Here is a 19,646-nt window from a genome sequence, read left to right as displayed (position 1 = left end):
ATTCGAACCGAGATTAAAGTTAATCTACATTTATAGATGGACCATTTTAGTGATATGTATATTTAAAGTATAAGCAGATTTAATATTTCGCAAAATAAAATTGCATATAAACTTTCTAATTACTCTTCTTCTGTCCTTTCTTATTAAAATTAAAGTAATATTAAAAAAAACAATAATAACTATGTATAATATAAAAATTTCTAATTTTACTTGCACAAAATCTAAATAAAAACTATTTCAATACGTTCGCTATTATACTAAAATAGCTATTATTAAATAGCACATGTGTAATATTATCATTATCAAGCAATACATCGTTATTTTATTTTTTTTTTATTTGTGCATGATCATATTCTTATTAAAGGTCTACAAGTTTGCTCCCGCCGTTTTCATATAGATAGTTTTATACCTGTAAAAACGGCGGGAGCAAATTTGTATTTACAATAATTTAAAGTTGATGTAGCGTATGCACAATATAATTACATGATCGGTTGTAATTGATATGAAACTACTCTCACTGTTTCCTCGCACTGTATTTCAAGTATTACCCACACTTTTAGTTCTTTAGTTTCTACATTTCTATTTTGCGTGACTGAACGGAAGAAACTTTTTCTTATACATATTCATAAAGCGTAATGCCACTCACTCAATGTCATAATATCGCACGATTTATAACGAGATAAAAGACAATGTAAAAGCTGAATTGCCAGAAACTTTAGATGTTTTTGGTAAGAAAAAATAGTCGACAAAATAGCTGGAAAAATATTTTATTTTATATTTTCTGAAATAAAAGATTTTCAATTAAGTCTAAGTGACGCAGGAAACACACCTTACTGATATTATTTCGTTCTTGATATCAACGTCACTACATCTAAGTAGGAAATATACGATAATCTTTGTTATTTTTATAAAAAAGGTTGTATAAGTACAAATACACTTAGATATACAAATAGGTACATTCGTACGCACAAAGCGTTCGCGCGGTAAATTACAGATGGTTAAACGCTTTAATAATAAATATAAGATACAAATTTTTACTATATTGTATAAAAATATAACATATATTTAACATTTCTTTTTATCTATAAAATATAGAAATTGTTCACGAAATAAAATAATATTGTTTTTAATAAAAAGAATGACACAAAGTTAACGTATAAATATCGATTTTAATTTTTTATAACATTAATCCAGAATTATTATTAATAATAAAATATAAAGAGTAAAAAAAAATAAATCAAAATAAATTATAGGTATAATACTCTAATAAGTTATAATATCTAATCATATATTATTATGAAGATTATCAACAAATTATTCCCATCTGTATTTACCTATGACAAAATTAATTTAATAAATTAAATTATTAACAATTAGAATCGTGATTTAATCGCAGTTGTATCACAGAATAACACAGAAGTTGAAATAAAATATACATATATGTATACATATAATATATACATGTATGATACACACGCACGCACATGCACACGCATATATATATATATATATATTCATATATATATTATTTATATATATATAAAACAATGAATATTTTTTTTAAATTTCATATTAAGTTAAAAAATTTAATTGGCCGATAACGATTGCAAAATAAATTATCTTAAAATATGCTGTTGAAATAAATATACCTACGTACCGTATAAATTAAAATAATCTTTTTTTTATCTTTTTAAAATATTTCTACATGCTATAATTAAATATTTAAGAAAAACTTTTGCATACACAGAATTACTCCATAAATGGAGTATAACACGATATAAATGTAGTATCATTATTTAATCTGTTTTTTAAAAATATTATTATGTATAACTGTCTGTGTTATTCTAAGATAATTGAAACGCGCATAAGGGAAACCAAAAAATCCCTTCAAATATCACATAACAATTGTGGACTGGTCAAGGTTTATAATTCCATTTCAGTCTCTTTCTCATTATAGGTCTAGCTATAAAGATATTATACAACTCTTAGAGTTGATGTCACAGATTTACACATATACGATGTGTAAATATAATGGCGTACTAAAAATGTTCGTTTTAGCCGGCACGTTTATAGCATTAACGTGTTTACTATTTAAGCGTATTTAAGAAAGTATTTACATATTTTTAATTAAATATAAATAAAGGCACGCAATGTAGTTATTAATATTATCACTTATATATATATATATATATATGTGTGTGTGTGTGTGTGTGTGTGTGTGTATTGCGCGCGCGCGCGCGTGCGTGTGAGTGCGTGCATGTGTGCGCGCGCACGCGTATGTGTACATATATATGTGTATATAAAATCTAAAAATCTAATATCAAAGCTTCCTATTAGTTATAGAAACTTATAGAAACGTTTTCAGAGAAAAAAAATTTTTATAAATGTTATATTATTTTTTATTGACGTAAAAGCAGCATTTACACCTTCATAGATACTATGAGGTATTCAGCTTGATATACGAACATCATTTCCGAAATAGACTGAGTTTATGCACAATAACCCAAAAAGATTCACGCATATTGGGTTACACATATATTATAGTGATGTATACTATATTCTAATTATTAATATAGAAATATAATTGAAAGCAATACTAAGTATTATTCTGCGGCTATTAATTAAATATAGTTATGTAAAATACATTGAGTATAATGTATAGTTGTATCTTTTTTCGAATAAAACTGTAACTTCCTTAAAAGAAACAATAAAAATATATATGTAACAATAATAATGTTTACAGTAATTTTGCCGCCAAACGTATAAAATTAGTGTATACAATTTTTTTTTAAACAATTATGAAGAATAATACACTACATTTATATAAATGTAGTATATGTATTTCAGCATAAAATAGATATAAAAAATGATTGTTTTATCTATTAATTTACTACCGCAATAAATTTCTTAATTGCAATAGAACGAGCACATGTAGGTACACAATAAAGTGTATTATCGATTTATAAAACTCTATCAGATCAGATCATAACATTTACAGCTTGCTTTCATTAAAAATACGTTGAGTAGTAAATAAATTTTAACAAATAGCTTTTTTGTTAATATGATATTTTGTACAAGATATTTGGTACCACACGCAAACGAATTTACAGCTATACTACAAATTCTTTTTAATTAGTATTAAGCATTATATGCAATTAAAATATACCTATACGTTACTATTTTCATGTAAAATATGCTTAGGTTTTTTTAGAAGGTAACTTTGGGATTAATGATTCTTGTTTATTAAGTGTGCGACCAAAGTAAAAATATGTACACATTCTTCAACACAACAAATGATTTAATATAATCACACGTAATCAACTTTTCCTAAGCAATGTATAATGATAAATAATCGAATACATCTAAATTGTAAGATATCAAAATTTAGATTCTCAAGTATTAATATTATTTCAATTAAGTGTACAATAACTAAATGTTATTGTACTTTATACTTGAAAAAAAAGATGCTTCATAAGCATTTAAAACGAGATAAGTAGTCGTTACTTAATCTGCGCATGTTCCTATGAGCCGACAACATAATGAGTAGTAACCTGAACCGCTTTTCTCTCTTCATACAAATATGCAATCGGATGAACGCGTATTTATTTTATTCCTAAACAAAAAACAGATCATCTTTATTTTCTACTGAACTCTACTGACAATGAGTTTGGAATTACGCGATAAAACGTAAATAATTTTTGAAAACAATTCTACATTGTTACTTTTTTAAATATTTAATCTTATCAAAATCTATATCTACTTCATGAAAACATGCTGTTTACTCTTTTAACAAAAGTCAATAATGCAAATTATCTCGCAGCTTTTATATATTATTCTCTGGTTATATTAATGAAAGGCACATAATATTGTTCTGTAGATAATTTCACGTAACTTGATTGATAAATTATTTTTTGTGATAATGTACCACAAGAGTTATATTTATAATAAAAAATATTGTTAGTTATAAATAAAAAGTGTTTTCTCTTAAAATCTATATACTCTTTCATTAATAAGTATATTAAAAAATTCTATTTATATTAATTTAATTCATTAATTCAATTATAAAGGTTAATTATTACTCAGTTTACATCAGATTGCATCGTTTCACATAAAATTATAATAAATTATAAAACCTAATGATTTGAAGATTTCATTATTAGATATCTTTAAATCTACTATAATTCTATTAATATTATTAATGAAAATATAAACAATATTTAAAGATGTATTTGTTCATATACTTAGTTTAAGAATATCACAAAATATAAATATCACACTATTTATAAATCTAGATTGGAGACATAAAGCCATAATTTACACTACAAAATATATTCAGGATCTTTTAGAGACAAATGATTTTTGTGCTTTACCTTACGACCCTGTCTTTTGGTTGCTTTTCGAGTAACCTTTGATTCCCTGGACTCTTGCACTTGCTTATTGAGTCCCAATCTGAGACGTACAGGTACCTTTGAATCAAGAGTACTTTCATCTGTAAATAAAAAATAAAAACATAATAAGAGTTCGTAAAATTTTATTTTATATTAATTGTTATTTTCCTCATATATATAGGATCTCATTTAAAACTTTACATACAATTACTCCTCCCAAACTATTCGCTATGTCAGAAAATGTTTTAAAAAAAACTTTGTTTAGAGAAAGACATCTTTTGGTTACAGAGTCTCTTTAGATGGACGTGACTCCAAGATTCCAGGTGATTTTTATTTTTTTAAACGAAATTATATAGTTTTTTTATACATAATATTTCTCTAATTATTCTACATATGAAAATATTAAGGTAGAAATGCAAAAAAATCAATTATGAAATTTTTTTATTTAATTTTATTGTGGCACACATATTGATATAAAATATTAAATATCTCATAATGCATTAATTTTTTTATTATAATAATCGTAGCTTAATGCTTTTAAAAATAGAATAATGAGATGATCAATTGGTGAAAAACACAGTTGCTTATTTAAAAAATTATCCATTTTGCCTATATATTCTCTTAAACAAAATATAATATGAATCTCATAAACTATTAATATTTTTTGGTATCTCTATCTTAATACTCTTATATGCAGAATAATTAGAGAAATCATATGTAAAAAAAAACTAAACTATGTACATATACATTACTTTCCTTCACGTGCGCGCGCACACACAAATGCACGCCTGCAGGAATAAAAAAAAAAATATAAATATATATATATACACACATACACAGGGTGTTTGAGAAGTAATAAAAAAATTCTGTCGCATAGGGGTAGAATAGACTAAACTGAGAAGAAAAGTCCTCCACCATTTTTCAATTTTCGCAATAAGTAACGAGAGTTATTGAGATGTGTGATTATATATATATATATATATATATATATAATCACATATCTCAAAATAATAAAATATTTCAAATAATTAATATTAATTTGTCCAATTTGAGCTTCAAAATGCAAAGCCATTGATGCAAAATATTCAATGTAAGATTTTGGGGACTATAAATTGTTGACTCATCTGAGTTATGAATACTTTACAGTCTGAAATCTTATTTACATTGAATTTGTTTACGTTAATGGTTTTTCGTTGTGATTTCAGAGCTCAAATTGGACAGACCTGAATTAATATTATTGTAAGTTAAAATTTATAAACACTATTAAAATTTAATACATATTTAAAAAATATATTGTAATTACCTTCAGAATCATGTAATTCAGTTAACGATCTATGTAGTACAGTAACTCGCCTAACTTCTTTTTGATTAGCTATAGAAAAAGAAACATTCATTATTAAAAGTAATTTAAATATGAAAAAGGGAGAAAGATTGAGTAAAATTAATGTTAAATATATATATATATTTAATTAATACTTACGTTTTTCATCAGTATTAATGAGATGTCTCTGATTGGCTTTTGCATTATTTTTCACAGCTCTACAAAGAAACATAAAACAAAATGAGTGACATTTATAAGAGAAAATATAAGAATATATAATATTGTATACAGAGAGAGTATTTTTCCTTACTCATTAACAACGCCTTTAAAAGCTGACTGCACTAATCTAGCAGATTGAATCGGTAAAGTTCTGTTTAATCTTTCTGCGCGTCTTCTGCTAAGCTCTGCTCGTAAATCTCCTTCTTCATCTATGGTTATATCTTCAAACATAACGTCCACATCTTCAGAGACTATATCTTTACGTTTCTTACACTTCTTGTCCTTTCCAATACGTTCAGAAAGTGGTAATTCGTTCTTCAATTTCCCTACTTGATATAACTCCTTATCGCGCTTCTTTTTTTTCTTAGAAGATTTTTCTTTTTCTATTTTTTGTGGTTCTGCTTCTATACTTATAGTACTTGTAAAAGTGCTTGGCGATGTATTTTCCATTGTGTCTTCACATTCTTCAAACTCGTAATCTTCTTCTAAACATAAATCCATCTCTTGAGTATCATATTCCTCCACAGTTTTATTTACTTTTCTTGCATTACTTAAATGAATTTCTGCTTTTTCTGAAGGTTCTACTTTCGTATTCGTGGTGTGTTTTTTGGATAATTTAATCCTTTTATTAGCATTTACAGGATCGATAGGCCGCATAGATTCAAATTTCTTTTTCCTTGCTTCTAATATAGGATCACTAATTATATCAACAGATTCCTTCACTATTTCCGTCATCATTGTTGGTCTTTCATATGCTTCATCTTTCTGTTTTGCTTTCGTTCTGGGTATTTCCGCTGTACTTTTGAATATTGGAGACGATTCTCTCACATATCCGTCTCGATTATCTGGAGTGATAGAACGTGGACCGTGCTTTCTGGGTAATTCTTTAGGTGACCATTTCGGAGATCGCTTGCGTCGTGGTGAAAGACGGGGTGAATGTCTTGGAGATGACCATGGTGACCTGCGTGGCGAAAGTCGCGGTGATCTCAAACGAGATGGTGTTCTATGCGGTGATGTTTTTGGTGATCGCAAGCGAGACGATCCTCTTTGAGGAGATAAACCAAGAGACCTAGATCTAGATCGTAATCGACGTGGTGATACTCTTCTCGGCGATAATCTAGGTGACTTGGATCTAGGAGATCTAAGTGGTGAATACCTTGGCGAACTTGATCTCGACAATCGTGGCGTTCTCGAGCGTGAGATTTTAGGTGAACGCGGCCTTGGAGACTTTGATCGTCTCGGTGATCTTGATCTGTGTGGTCGAGGCGACCTGGAGCGCGACGAAAGTTTAGGTGATCTACCTCTTGGTGATAACTTTCTGAGCGGAGATTTTTTCATAATTGTTCTGTTTGGAGATCTCCGTGGTGAGAGTCTAGGTGATCTAGATCTAGGGGAATATCGTGATAATGGAGGCGATCTATACCTTGTCAATGCTTCTCTCGGAGACTTTTTCAGTCTAATTGGAGATCTTCTAGGAGATCTTCTTGGCGATTTCTTTCGTGATCGCGACCTTGGAGATAATGACCTGCGCTTTTGAATAATTCGATTTGTTATGTGTGGAGAGACTGATCTTCTATCATTCTTTATAATTGTGGTCAAAGATGGAGTAATAACGTTATTTCTTTCCTTCTTACCATAACTATCGTCTGATTTTGTTTTTTGATCTAAATTTTTACTTCCTTCATCACTTTTAATTGTGTTTTTAGTTTCGCAATCTTTATGCAATTTTTTCTCTCCTTTTTCAGATACCTTATTTTCATCGTTCATTTCCCTTTCCATCTCGTCCATTAAGCGTTCTAAACTGTCTTCTTCCTCGAGATCAGCCATTAAGAGTATATCATCATCATCATCATTACCATCTTCTTCTCGCTCATTCTTCTCACCATTCTTCTGCAAATTCTCTGTAATTTCCTCTTGACTTTCCACCTCTACTGAAAATTCAACAGATTCCTCTGTCGATGTAATTTCTGTCTTTATAGAGGTCACGACACTTTTCTGCTCCTTTACATCTTCTTCTTCAGAAGCGCTGCCACTATCTTTAAAACGATGAAATTTTGATACTTCTGAAATTACACATATAATTACATAATTATTTTATTTTTAAAAAACATATTATTGATATATTTAGTATTATTCATTCTGTATAAAAATATAAGTTTACCTTGAGGACACGATTCTACACAAGACTCAGTCTTTTCTACGGGACAAGCTAATTGGACTTGTTGAAGTGAAGAAGGTTCATCTACAGGAACTATCGCTATCAAGTTCGGATTACGATGGCTCTGATAATATAAATTCTGCAAATATAAAATACAAATGTACATATGAAGACGTTGAATCAGAAATAATGACTTACTAATTATATAAATTTTATATACATTCTGAAAGCTATTTAAAACATTTATTCAAACATACTTTAATGCATTGTAAAATACAAGTGTTTAATATTTACACGTTACATTAATATTATGATCAATTAAATAGAAATTGAAAACTTACGCCATTCTGCCTTTGTTGCACCCTGTTATGATAATAATTTTTTTTCATAGATCGTTGATTTTTATATGGAAAACGGGATGATTGTGTTATTTGTGGTAATACTTTCTGCATCTGTGATAGCTCTAATTTTTTATGCATGGCATTTTTTGTTCGTAATGATTTAAGCGCTGCTAATCTCAGTGCTTCCACATCTTCATCATCGTCATCCTCAACTTTAATTTTTGATTGTTGAGGAATTACAATCATCTGGTAAAATAAAATAATGGATAAAACTTGACATAAGGTCTACTCTTTGTCACACTAGACTTAACTACAATTTTCTATAAATGTTTTCCATTTTGATGACACAAATCGACATAATTTTCGCTCTATTTTTGTTACTTATTGAATGTCAAGAAAGATAGAATAACATTTACTGACTCATGTCACCAAATAAAAAGCATTCCATCTTGTTATCAATAAATATATAGGGTGTATTTAGGGTGTTAACAGATTTGATGTTAACAGAAGGAATGATTTCTCACACAAATTCAAGACAAAAACTTCATATGACCATATATCCAAAATTTAGTTTCAAAAGTAGGATGTCAAAATAAAAAAATTTCATTTTTTACAAAATTTTAAAAATTATTTGAATTATTTTGATGTAACTTTGTGTTGAAGGAGATCTTATCACTATTGAGATCTTATCTCTATATTATTTTATTTGTTAGAATTATTTTTTTATTCAATCAGGGATGAAGCTAAGAATAAGTTAGACTCTCTTTTACAAAAACAGATAAGCTGTTTCAGACATGGTCGTATCAAGTTTTTGTCTTGAATTTATGAGGAATCATCTTTTAAAATTTCGTTAATACCTACTTAGTAGGATCAAATAAGTTAATTTTTTAATTAAATTAAGTTAAAGTTAATGGTTTATAAAATTTAGTTAAACTAAAAGTTAAATAAACAAAAAAACTAACACAGTTAAAGTTACATTAAGATTAAATTAACTTAAAAAAAAATTTATTTTGAAAACATTATTTTTATTAAATACAAATATTCTAAATAGTTAAAAAATTACAGGACTCTTAATATTTAAAATACAACAATGTGATACACAAGACTAATAAGAGTCAAGAAACAATAAAAGAAACCTCCATAATTAAGTTAACATAAGTGTGTTAAATATAAATATAAAAAACTACAGGAAATAAGAATACTGCAATGCTGCAAAACATAATACATATACATAAATGTACATATATATATTCTTATTTCCTGTAGTTTTTTATATTTACATTTCTTTCATAGTTTCTTGACTCTTATTAGCCTTGTGTACCACATTGTTGTATTTTGAATATTAAGAATCCTGTAATTTTTTAACTATTTTTAATTTTACACTGGCTGTAAAATGCATATAACACATTTTTTATTCTTCATGTATATGTATTATATTTTGCAGCGTTGAATATGTATATTCTTATTTCCTATAGTTTTTTACATTTATATTTAATACACTTATGTTAACTTAATTATGGAGATTTCTTTTATTGTTTCTTAACTCTTATTAACCTTGTGTACCACATTGCTGTATTACAAATATCCTAATTTTTCTTAAATTAAATTACTTTAAATAATAAAGCAGTTTTAATATAGATTAGAAAATAAATTTAATATTTTATTTTGTAAATGATATGAAATTACAAAAATATTTGTTATTTCTTATATAAAATTAATTTTGAGTATTTTTTTTTTTACATATATATTTTCATATTTTGAGATTTATATCATAAAAAGTCATTTTTAAAAAGGTAAGCAATGTTGTACTCCTTTTTATATGGCCACATCAAAGTACTGATAGCGTTTCTTACATAGAGTCCATATTTATTTTCGAGTATTACAAAAGAAGCGTTTATCATCCAATCATTGAACTTCTTCTAAATAAATTCTCTAATATTTGAGATCTTATACAAAATAATATTAGCATTTAGAAAGATAAAAAAAAGTTTAACTAAAAAAAAGTCAAAGTAGATTAAAGTTTACAAGTAACTACATTAAAAGAGTTAAGAATCACACACAATATTTAAAATTAATTAATTTTAATAACTTTTTAACTTTTAACTTATGAAGTAGTTACTATTCAAAATCCTGATACTTAGTATACACCCTACAAGTATATTTATTTTATCTTAAGTACTACAAGTGTATATTAATTCAGCCGCAAAGAATAGACCTATAAACAATAGATCACAACAAGAAAGAGACAACACAAAACGACATTAAGTTTTTGCAGAGTTGACAACTGCATGAAAAGCACGCATGGATAGACAAATTGTTGCAAGATATGCGAATAATTCTTACAATTCTCGCTGGCAAATAAATCTCTATTTTGTTATACGACATTTAGGTTTTATCAGTGTCTTGTTGAAGTGCTTCAATTTTCTCCGAAGACAAACGAGAAAAATATCGTTCTTTCTGACGCGTCATTCGTTGCACATTGAATCTGCTTTTGTTGGTGGTTTACCTTTTGGCGATGGTCCATTTTATTGAGAAGAGTAATGGGAAGAACGTTGCAGGCGGTTCACGGTTAATACCACACCAGACCACACAGACTGACGGATCGCGACCGAGCGTTTGCGTGAACAGCTCTCACACCAAACGTTCACGAAAATGTCGCCCGTTGCATACACCGATGGTACGCATCACACACATATTGCAAAGCGATAAATCCTTTAACCAACTTTTGGCTACTACGGATTTGTCGAACAAATCTGAACAAATCTACTTGATTCAGTCAGTCTGATCTCTACTTACTTACACCAAGCATACATATATAAATAAAAATGGCATGGTAGACAGTATAGGTTTGTCGCGTTGCACGCTTGCACTTTTTCCACATAGCATCTTCGCTTTCTCTCTTTTCAACGCTCAATTAAGTATCTATCTCATTTTGAGTTCAAAAATTTTAGGGAATTTCAAGCAATGCGAACAGATCCAGTGATCTAGATCAATTTCTCTAGTTTTCACTAGTTTCCACCAAAGCAGTGATGCCAAATTCAATAACAGAAGCCGATTGTGTATGTATGTATGTACTTCAAAATAAAATAAAAATTACAAAAGCAAATTTAGTAGAAAAATCGTAATTTAATTGATTAACACTTAATGGATATGCTCATTTTTATAATATTCATCTCATTTGATATCATAAGATATAACTAGAGGCCTCTCTAGATATAACATATAATCGATCTGCAAGACCAGTGCAGACCCTCTTATTATATAATACCCTCTCTTTCTACTGTGTGCGACAGCCTTGCGGCGCATGCGTTACTCGTTACCGCATGCGCAAAACACTGCAGCACACCAGAAGAAAGAGACGTGAATATTATGTTGGCACCGTGATATCTGGTTTACATCGTGCACTTGATACGCGTAGAGTCCTAGATATCAGAGAAGCGCAACCGATGTTCCGCGTCCTGATTAGCTGACTGTCAGCCAATCATGACATTCATTCAGTGGTATTAAAAATGGCTGACTAATAGACGATTGGTGGATTTCATATTTCGTCTGCAAATGACGCCATTTTTAATACTTTTCTTAGTAATTTTGCGATACTGACTTAAGCCGGTTGCGCTTCTCTGATATCTAGGACTCTAGATACGCGTACTAACTGGTTACTTTCTATTAAATTATCTTAATTTATTGGTATATTCTTTTAGATCATCCAATAGCAGCGAGCACTCACGGATCCGCTGTTGAGTCTGCTGAACGCGACCAATCATATTCAAGAAGTTTACAACAGTTGCAAAGCTGCTTTTTCTGCTGAACGCAGCCAGTGGGCGAGTTCAAGACGACAAAGCGGCTAGGTATGTATGTACGCTTGCTGAGCGATTCAACATAATTGGTTATTACTTAAAGATCCAACCAATCATATTATCATATTATCATATTATCTCATCCTTGCTTAAGGCCAGTATTCATAGTTCGCATTCAGCGGACTCAACAGCGGATCCGTGAGTGCTCGCTGCTATTGGATGATCTAAAAGAATATACCAATAAATTAAATAAGAAAAAGAAGACTTTCTTATATAAAAAAGTATTAAAAGTACATATAAAAAATAAAAAACTTATTTACAAGGCAATTCTCTATATAACTCTACAATTTAACTTAATTTTAATTTAATCTGTAATTTATTTCTTTTTTCAGTTGATGACAGTTTATGAGCTGACACATAATTTGTAGTGAGGTTAGTAAGAATTATTATTAATGTAATTTAACCCTTTGTAAATTTGTACATATATATTACTTCATAATATTTTTTTTTCAGCTAACAAAACAAGAAAATGTACGTGGAATATTTCATCTTTATGGCATTTGCCTGTATATTGATACTTGCCAGAACTTGTTATCTGATATTTATCAAAAACACTAAACCTAAAGAAAAGTCCTGTTCAATTAAAACAATGATAATATTAGGTTCTGGTGGACATACAGCTGAAATGTTGCGAATTGTTAAATACTTAAATATTAAGAATTATTCGCCTAGAGTGTACATTCATGCTCAGACAGATAAACTTAGTGCAGATAAAGTTAGAGATTTAGAGAATGGCAATAAAGATTTTAAAATTGTGAAAATTTATAGAAGTCGTGAAGTTCAACAATCGTACCTCACGTCGATTTGGACTACTATATTTGCCACACTAAACTGTCTTCCAATTTTGTGGAGAGAAAATCCAGGGCTCATTTTATGCAATGGCCCTGGTACCTGTGTACCTTTATGTATTATGGCATTTTTGTTTAGAGTTCTATTTATTACAGAAAATGTTATTATATTCATAGAAAGTTTCTGTAGGGTTAAAACTTTCTCATTAACGGGAAAGATTTTGTATTATTTAGCTGATCATGTTATTGTGCGATGGACATACTTAAGTAAACCTATGTATAGCAGAAGTGTTTTTTTATAAGTAAAGATTTTTAATTATACCTTATAATGATGATTATATGTATAAAATAATAATGACTATATATATATATATAATTTACAGAATGACTTACAGTGGTTCTATGATAACAGTTCCTTGGGCATTATTAACAAAAGAATTGGAAAATATACCTATTGAAATAAAATTACACTTGACATCTGTAATTAATATGCTGCAGACATCTGACAAGCAATTGTAAATATTGAAAACTTATAAGCAATATTATTTCATATATATTTATAAAATTGTTGTGTACTTATCATAAAAGCTTTATAGGTATATTTTGTCAAATTAATAGACAATACAAACAAGTGCTTTTAAAAAATTTAAATGTATATATATAAACATATATAGTGCATGTCAAAAGTCCCAGAATAGCTAATTATCTCAGAAAGTATTGTTTATTGAAAAAATGTTGTAGATTGTTTATATTTATTTATGACTGACTTATTTCAAGTAATATGATATTTATAATATTTAATATAAATATTCAACATATAATCACTTTAAGTTGTTTTCTCTATAAGAACTTCAGAAAATTGGATAAACACATCGATAACAAGATTGGAAGCTTGTTTAGACCGTACATGGGAGGTATTGAATTCAGGCTACTGGAAAGATGTTTCAATAGAATACAGATATTGTTATTCTTTATGCGTTATTGTAAAGGTATAAAATAATGCATAAATATATGATTCAACATTTATATTATTCACATGCTTCTATCGACAATATATTTTTTATTTACAATTGCATTTAATACATTTATAGGCTGTATTATTAGAGCTTCAGTGGAAAATAAATGCTGAAAGTTATGATAAAGAAAAGAACAAGATTGTATTAAAAAATATTATTAGTCAAATTGATAGAGGCATTCTATTAGGAGCACCTCTTCTCAGTATGCCAAATTTATTGACAACTATTGCCACGAAGCTAAACAATTATTGTGCTGGTAAGAATATTTATAAAAGTATTTTAATTATTATATAATATTAAATTATTTTATAATAATTTTATGGTAATAAATTATTAACTTATTAAATTATTTAAAAATGCTATTAAAATTGATTTTATTTTTCAAATTTTACTAGAAGAATTTGATATTATAAATATGGAAGATATTTTAATTGATTATAAAGGGACTGACTATTTAATATCTAATTGTCCGGATAGATATTTTGAACAACCTTCAATGGAAACATTTTACAAGAAAATTTTTATGCCAAAGTTACCAACTGTATTAACAGGTATATGTAAAGTAAATATGTCTCTAAACATATTAACAAAATATTTAATTTTATGTATCATGATAAAGTTCTTTTTTATTTGCCTTGAACAACGTAAATATTTAGTGATCTGACTATGCTTTAAATATTATAGAAAAAAATAAAATATTAATTTTATACATTTCATTAGATTGTATGAATCATTGGAAAGCACTAACGTTATGGAAAAATCCTAATTATTTGAATATGATCGCGGGATCTCGGACAGTACCGATTGAAATTGGATCTCGTTATACTGAAGAAGATTGGACACAGCATCTTGTCAATTTTTCTGAATTTTTACAAAAACATATTATTTCGACTAATAGCGAAGTTGGTTATTTAGCACAACATCAATTATTTGAACAGGTATTAATTCACTGTACGCGATAAAATCTTATATTCAATACAATATAAAAACGTGATTTTTAAATCAATCTTAATTAGATACCAGAGTTGAAAGAAGATTTCGAAGTGCCGGAATATTGCTGTTTTTCGGATAATGAGGAAAATAATACAGAATCATCAGAAGTTGATATTAATGCCTGGTTTGGACCTGCTAATACAGTATCACCTTTACACTTTGATCCGAAAAATAATTTACTTTCTCAGGTATATAAAAATAGATTTACAATGAAATTGTTTGAATAAAATATTAAAGATCTTTTTAATTAACTTTTTATACTATATTTTGGATATTGTACTTAGTGTATCAGTAGTTTTATTTTTTTAGATATTCGGCTATAAAAGAGTTATTTTATATTCTCCAACTGAGACAGATAATTTGTATCCTTATGATACTAAGTTACTTAACAATACTGCACAAGTAGATCCTGTGAGGCCAGATTATGAGAAATGGCCAAATTTTCGTGAAGCTAGCGGCATGACGTTTTACTTAAAACCTGGAGAAATGTTGTATATTCCACCAAAATGGTGGCATCACGTAACCGCCCTTACTCCAAGTTTTTCGATCAGTTTCTGGTGGAATTAATTGTATTTTTTGTGATATTATTTTGTATCCTGCGTTGTTCGGATTCGGCGTTAAACTGTAGGTCCCCCATATATCAGTGGACATACATATGGATTCCCCAGGCTAGGGATTGGACATTAGGCTAACAATCTAATTCTGGAAAAAAAAAATCCGTGTTATGAAAATCTTATGTGAGGTAAGCTTTGATTCACCGTGAACTTTAATGTCGCGAAAGAAGAAGAAGAATATTATCTTATGTAATAATAATTTACGAATGGATTAAATTAAACTTTTTGTTACTAATGTTTATTAGTATGTTTATTTTTTTATTGGTAGTTAAAAAACCAAAGACATTTAAGAGGTTACAAGGTTATCAAAGTATGTTCTCCTACCTATCCTACAATTTTGATAATAGTGTCTTCCTTTTATTTCTGTCTTCGAAAAAAAGTCAACTTTTTATCAAATTTTTACCGTATATATACACACGCGCGCGCATATACACACATTTATAGTAGAAAAATACATCTTTTTATATCTTTCAGTATGCTAAAATCAAACATTATATTCGTAAATTTGCGTGATTGTTGATTTGCTAGCTTTGGATATTAACGCAATACGCGATTACTTAACAAAGGCATATAGGAGTTTAACAAAAATAACGTACAGAACTCTATTAATATCCGGCAGTCTACGTCTTCAGCATGGTGCTTACAGAGCGTGCGTATACGTAGAGTTTGTCAAAGAGAATATACAGTTTATTATTTAGTAATGACGAGAGAAGACGCATTCCCACCGATCATTAGGATCCAGGTAATGACATGTACTAATTAATATTTGTCGTTCTTGTAATATCTTGCATTTTTAATTTTTTTTTTTTCTCAAAATTTTTGTTGTATACACGAAAAATCTTAAAATCAAGAATTTTATATAACAATTTCTTATAGTTTTAAAAGCTCTAAACATGTGTATATATATATGTTGCAATAAAATAAATTATTAATGATTATTTTTTAAAATGATTTTTAAAAAAATATGTCCATGTTATAAAACTACATCTCGATAAGATAAGATTAACTTTTATTTTTATGAAAAATACGTGGATCAACAAAATAAATAAATATCAGATGATGGAATCAGCTGACACATTTCGCTATCGAGCTTCACTCGTGGCGATTATTGGATACTGCCCAGAAAGCGATAGCTCGACACTATTTTTAGAAATAATTTGTCAAAGTATTCCGAAACGTTATTTATGTGTGCTTGAGAAAGTAGTCGGTCCTATGTCAACATTTTACAGCTATAACTTTATTGAATTTAATGAAATAATTATTTATTACTCTTTTATTTTAATACTTGCTATTTTTTGAGAGAAGAAGTTGTTTGTATTTCACGCTTCACTTTCCACAAATTGAATACAATACGGCAGTTTTTAAAATAAAGGCTGTATGTATATATAAGTATGTATTGTAGGTTTGCGTTTTTATTGTTTTAAATATTTAAAATAATGATCATTCTTATTTTTTTGAAGTTATAAACTGTTTTTAGTTAATTAATTGCCAATTTAGTAAAAATTATTCTCCTGACAAATTTATTATACAATATATATATGTATATATAAAATAATACAATATTATACATGTTAATAAAATTTATAATACGACCTATATATATCTTTTCATATACGCACAAGTATGCACGTGGGACGAAAATAATTTGAATCTTATAATTTATAACTGATAGCAATTTAATCCAGAATTATTGTTAATAATATATATATGCATAGAAAATAAATTCCTAGACGCGATAATAAGAGCTAAACCTCTATATGTATCCTTGAAATCTCACAGCCGATTGGTGCGCAAGAGAATTAAGGGTACGAGAAGTGTGGCAGCAACTGGAGTCGGGGGGTCGCGGCCTTGGATGAAGTCACGCGAGTGCAAGGTTGTATCGAGAGATGTACTATGTGACGGGGTGACGTGCATATATACATAACGTTGTTCTTTTTACTTGCGGCCACACAACTCGGCTATAAAGATTTTATTGATCGCAATGTACAACGACATGCTGCTTATTTCTGTCGAGATGCGATTTAGGACATTGACGTTATCATTTACTTAAATTTTTTTAAATATCGCGCTCTTGTAAGGATACTGCGGAACATTATTATAACTTTGCATTAATGTAATTGCGAAATATAAATTTATTATTTTAAATTATTTAGCATTAATTAATATTTATTAACTATATATATATCTATATTATTAAAATTGATCAATATATATTAATTATAATTTTGCTCTTTTTTTTACAAATGTTGAAGAAAAAAGAAAATATAGAGAAAATATCAAGAGTAATTAAAAAATGTATTAATTTTTATTATACAATCAAAATATAAAGTTGATGAAAGGTCGTTCCTAAATTTATTATTTAAATATTGTATATGTTACTATTAATTACTAGTTTTGAAAAATATTTCAAATTTTGCTATTAATAAATTGCTATTAATAAATAGCAAGTCTATAGTGAATTATTAATACATTTTAATTTATTATTATAAATAAATTGTTTAGTATAACTTTGTTTAGAAAGAAGAAGAATTGAGCTTCAAACTAGCGTTTGAATTTTATCTATATATTTTACTTCTAAATTATTTAAAATTGAAAATTGATATTTTTTCAATATTTTTATTATTTTTTAAAGCGTTCTACTTGGATGGAACATTATCGAACACAATTTAACAGATCAGCATCTTAAAACAGGTTTTTCTACTTGTCTATTAAATTTTGTCCGATAATGTTTCGGTATAGTGTTACAAAAAATGACAGAAATATTGAAAAAATTTCAATTTTCAATTTTATATAATTTAGAAGCAAAAATATTATCATAGAAACAAATTCGAACGCCTGTTTAAAGCTCTATTCTTCCATTTTACAATTTATTAAAAAAAATTTCCTTTCGATTTTTATTCACTGAGATACTCAAGTTATTGTGAAAATGCGAAAAAATGAATTCGAGAAGACTTGATTCTCGAATTCATAAACGGTAGTATGTGCGTATAAAAGCAGTTAGAAAAATACTTATTTGAAAAATAATTAGTAAGATGACTTTGCGTAGAGTAGCAATTTATTTCCAGTTCAATCTCAAACACTTTCAACTAGAGGTTCTTACATTCACCAACTAAAAGTAGGATAGTTCCGGGCATGAATATCCGGGCAGTGTTTGCACGTGGCGGCTCGAATACGAAATGCATTACTTGCAATCTCCGTAACCCCTTATATATTTTGCGCACGCGAGGGTGCGCGTTATCATTGCCGGTATAGTTTCTCTCGCAAAAACTGTTTTCCATCTTCCCCGTCGGTAATCCATAAGCTCAGTAATAATTCTACTACGGACACATATATTGCACCCTTATACGACTCTATCGCACACGAATACATCATATTGGGGAGAAAAGGTCGGGTGCAACGATAGAATAAAATGAGAAATATAAAGAGGGATGAGAGGAAACTTATTGTATTTCAAAATAAAATGGTTTAAAAAAGTGAAATACATTGATAAATTCTATTATTCCGATTTCTATCGAAGGAAGATTGAACAATTTATTTCACAAAGTAGACAAGAACGAATTCTTTTTGTGTTCCACCACTCTATGAATATTTTCCTGTCAATCCAATAATTTAGATTTTTATTTTTTTTTACAAGAAACTTTATTCAATATATTTTATGCTACATAATAAAAATATATATATTTAGTTAGAAAAAATATAGATATTTTAAAAATATATAGAAACTAAAAAATATACACAATATATCTTTTATAATATATATTTATATTAACCATGTATGTACATGTTATTATAATTAAGCAATTCAAAGTGCCGATTTGTCAAAGTTCTAAAAGATAATAACAATAGGAAAGATAGGGGAAGGTAAAAAAAAATAAAATAGATTTTTGCTGCTAAAACAAAGATACGATGCAGTGTATGGCAGAGTAAGAGAGAAAGCAAGAACAGTGCGGG

General features: G+C 28.2%; 3 protein-coding genes across 3 annotated transcripts; 2 read left to right on the top strand and 1 right to left on the bottom strand.

Annotated features, from left to right (window-relative positions):
- Nucleotides 1–4,319: 4,319 nt before the first annotated feature.
- Nucleotides 4,320–11,155, bottom strand: LOC108778935 (serine/arginine repetitive matrix protein 1). Its single transcript, XM_018546259.1, has 7 exons — nucleotides 10,934–11,155; nucleotides 8,428–8,673; nucleotides 8,090–8,225; nucleotides 6,020–7,991; nucleotides 5,869–5,927; nucleotides 5,692–5,760; nucleotides 4,320–4,489 (listed from the first exon to the last, which is right to left on the bottom strand). Exons 1-7 carry the CDS (start codon nucleotides 10,949–10,951, stop codon nucleotides 4,320–4,322), a joined length of 2,670 nt encoding a protein of 889 aa, XP_018401761.1. The 5' UTR covers nucleotides 10,952–11,155.
- A 1,477-nt stretch (nucleotides 11,156–12,632) lies between these two features.
- On the top strand, nucleotides 12,633–15,823 carry LOC108778944 (Jumonji domain containing 5). The gene is made up of 9 exons (XM_018546272.1): nucleotides 12,633–12,656; nucleotides 12,738–12,755; nucleotides 13,456–13,587; nucleotides 13,920–14,061; nucleotides 14,164–14,344; nucleotides 14,484–14,639; nucleotides 14,809–15,026; nucleotides 15,105–15,269; nucleotides 15,391–15,823. Exons 3-9 carry the CDS (start codon nucleotides 13,457–13,459, stop codon nucleotides 15,646–15,648), a joined length of 1,251 nt encoding a protein of 416 aa, XP_018401774.1. The 5' UTR covers nucleotides 12,633–12,656; nucleotides 12,738–12,755; nucleotide 13,456; the 3' UTR covers nucleotides 15,649–15,823.
- Nucleotides 12,754–13,374, top strand: Alg14 (ALG14, UDP-N-acetylglucosaminyltransferase subunit). Its single transcript, XM_018546258.1, has one exon. It carries the CDS (start codon nucleotides 12,754–12,756, stop codon nucleotides 13,372–13,374), a length of 621 nt encoding a protein of 206 aa, XP_018401760.1.
- Nucleotides 15,824–19,646: the final 3,823 nt, after the last annotated feature.

Source organism: Cyphomyrmex costatus, unplaced genomic scaffold (assembly GCF_001594065.2).
Source record: "Cyphomyrmex costatus isolate MS0001 unplaced genomic scaffold, Ccosl1.0 scaffold530, whole genome shotgun sequence".
NCBI lineage: Eukaryota > Metazoa > Arthropoda > Insecta > Hymenoptera > Formicidae > Cyphomyrmex > Cyphomyrmex costatus.
This window is presented reverse-complemented; position numbering and strand designations above follow the sequence as displayed.